The sequence below is a fragment of the Chiloscyllium plagiosum genome, unplaced genomic scaffold (genome assembly GCF_004010195.1).
Source record: "Chiloscyllium plagiosum isolate BGI_BamShark_2017 unplaced genomic scaffold, ASM401019v2 scaf_81732, whole genome shotgun sequence".
Classification (NCBI taxonomy): Eukaryota; Metazoa; Chordata; class Chondrichthyes; order Orectolobiformes; family Hemiscylliidae; genus Chiloscyllium; species Chiloscyllium plagiosum.
In genome coordinates, this window is record NW_025207863.1 from 10,504 (window position 1) to 13,622 (window position 3,119).

General features: G+C 58.4%; 1 protein-coding gene across 1 annotated transcript; it reads right to left on the bottom strand.

The window, feature by feature from the left end:
- Positions 1-230: 230 nt before the first annotated feature.
- Positions 231-2,775, bottom strand: LOC122546650 (Golgi phosphoprotein 3-like; the record flags this gene model as incomplete). The annotated part of the gene is made up of 3 exons (XM_043685316.1): positions 231-1,653; positions 2,255-2,369; positions 2,608-2,775. Coding segments are annotated over 3 exons (708 nt in total), but the record flags the coding sequence as incomplete, so codon positions are not given.
- Between the last annotated feature and the right edge of the window lie 344 nt (positions 2,776-3,119).

Sequence of the window (3,119 nt, forward strand, 5' to 3'; positions counted from 1 at the left end):
GAGAGAGACACCGAGGGAGAGAGAGACACCGAGGGAGAGAGAGACACCGAGGGGGAGAGAGAGACACAGAGGGAGAGAGAGACACAGAGGGAGAGAGAGGGGGGGGCCCTGGAGGGGGTGGAGGCAAGGGTTCCGAATGGGCATGAGTCGTCGGACCCTGTTTGAACCGACGCAGATGCTGTCTCAGGGTCACGGGACATTTCGACAGGAAAAGAAAGAGAGAAACAAAGGAAGAAAAATCTGCATTCATAATGAAATCGCACCTCACTCAACAGTAATGATCATCGGAAGGCATCAGATGAGGACTCGCTGCGAAATGTGAAGAGTTTTAATCATTGTTCCCCACAACCCGAGGCATCAAAGGGTGGACAGGGCATGGTCCGAGGGGAAGCATCACAGGAGTGAGAGAGGAAGGTCCTGATATACGGCCTCTGCACTATGGCACCCTGCCATGAAGGGTGGAGGGGTGGGCGGAGGGTGGTGTGTGTACGCCTGAGTATTGCAGTGTTGCCATTGAAGATGGCCACCCTCCAGTTGACGACAAAGATGGCCGCCCCCTCCCTCCAGTTGACGACAAAGATGGCCACCATCCCAGGTGATACCAGCATCAAAAATGTCTGCCATCTGAGGTGACACCAGCATCAAAGATGGCCACCATCCCCGGTGACACCAGCATCAAAAATGGCCACCATTCCAGATGACACCAGCAACAAAGATGGCCACCACCCGAGTTGACATCAATTGCTGGATGGTCAACTCAGAAAGAGCAGGGTTTGGTTTAGTTGGGGGGGGGGGGGGTGAGGGCGCAAGGCTGGTGAAAGGGAAAAAAAAAGAGATAAAAGTGAAGCCTTCAAGTGGCTTAGCAAGGCAAATCTATTCTTACATTATACCCCCGGGTTGTCCCTCGGTCCAGCGCGAGGGAGGGAAATGAGTGGGGGATAGGAGGGGCCGTACGTTGTGGAATCAATTGAACCCCACCTACGCCCCCCCACCCCCCCTCCAGTAACAACGTGGCCCCACTCCCAGCACCAAAAAAAACACCCCCCGCAATCCCAGACTCCTCCTCCAGGCGGCGGAGACGACAATCAGCACGAGGTCCACTTTCCCCCCACAAAATGGCACCACAAAAAAAAAACACCCAAAGACCCGCAATCCCAGACTCTGCCACTGGGCGGCAGAGACGGCCAAGAGCGCGCGCGCGCGCGAGGGCGGGGTGGGGGAAAAGAGGCTACTTGGTGAATGCGGCCATTACGGCCCAGACCATCTCGTTGGCGTTGGGCTTGGCGGACTCCGCGTCCGGGTTGAGCTCCAGCAGCTCGCGCGAGCGGCTAGTGGCCAGTTCGTACTGGTCGTCCGTCAGTGGCACAAAGGCGTTCTCCAGCACGTCCGCGCTGTGGGCCAGGAGGGCCAGGGCCAGCAGGCGCTTGTCCATGCGCTGGGGCTCACGCACCCACTTGCCCAGGAAGGCGTCCTGCAGCCTCTTGACCAGCCGCTGCTTGAGCGTGCCGTCGGTCACCGGGTGGGTGGTCATGTCGAACAGCAGGAAATTCTGCTTCTCCGTCGTCAGCACCCCCTTCTCCACCAGGCTCTTGGCCAGCCGCTCCCTCACGTTGCGGATCTGGTAATTCAGCTTCAGGGGGTTCCACGTCTCGCCTGCCGGCACGCCACGGTGGGTGGGGAGGCGCGGTCAAGCGGTGAGGAGGTGGTGGTGGGCAGAAACAGAGAACACAGAAAGGCGGAGATTAGGACAAACATCGCTGCCTCATGGGACCCGGACTGGTTCCCACCCCCAGGGCGACAGTCTGTGTGGAGTTTTCACTTTCCCCCCCCGTGTCTGCCTAGGTTTCCTCTCTCAGTCCAAAGATGTGCGGGTTAGGGTGGATTGGCCATGCTAAATTGTCCCATAGTGCCCAGGGATGTGCAGGTTAGGGTGGATTGGCCATGGTAAATTGTCCCGTAGTGCCCAGGGATGTGCAGGTATGGGTGGGTTGGCCATGGTAAATTGTCCCGTAGTGCCCAGGGATGTGCAGGTATGGGTGGATTGGCCATGCTAAATTGTCCCGTAGTGCTCAGGGATGTGCAGGTTAGGGTGGATTGGCCATGCTAAATTGTCCCGTAGTGCCCAGGGATGTGTAGGTTAGGGTGGATTGACCGTGCTAAATTGTCCCGTCGTGCCCAGGGTGAGAGAGCCTGACAGAGTGAACACGGTTTGGGGTGAACCGCGCAGGGCGCCCTCCCCCAGCCCCTCCCTTACCGGTGAGCAGCTCGATCCAGTTCTGCACCGTCTCGGTGGGCTCGGTCACCTTGATGTGCTTCAGTGCCTCGTCCAGCAGAACGTCACCGGTCGGAGCGTCCGATTTGAAGAGGACCTGGGAGGAGAAGAGGAAGGAGGTGGTGGGTGGTGGGTGTCGGGTGTCTGAGGTCAGCGTGGGAGCCTTACGTCGGTAGGATGTGCCCACCTCAGCCCGCGCAGTTGCCTCGCCACCTCCCTTCCCGGGGGAGCGACCGTACGGCACTGCGATGCACACTGCAGTCGATCAGTCCCCAACTCCCAACCATCCTCCCAGGTGTAGCTCCGACACCACCCCCCCTCCTGACGTGACCCACCTTGCGGTTGAGCAAGCTCTTGCGGCGAAGGGTGGGGGGCTCCAGTTGTATTCGCCCCCTCAGGGCCAGTTCCACCAGGATGCAGCCTCGCAGTCCCGCTGAGATACAGTCATTCCAGAACGAGGTGTAGCCCTGCAGCGGGGCGAACCGGGGCGGGGTGGGACGGGGTGGGGGGATTCAGAGAGACTCGCGGGGTTAACAAGGTCATGCAGCGAGCAAGCAACGTCCCAATGTCCCCCGACAGACCAGTCAATGCACACGGACAAAACAACTCTCACAGTCTCAGCTTCGGAGCTGAGCGCCAAGTGATAGAGGGCGTTAAATCAGGGAGACCGACTACACACACACATACATGTACACACACACACACACACACACACGTGTACACACACACAGATCACACATACGTGTACACACACATAGAGACAGATCACACAGATACATGTGTACACACACACACGTGCACACACACACAGACAGATCACACATACGTGTACACACACATACAGATC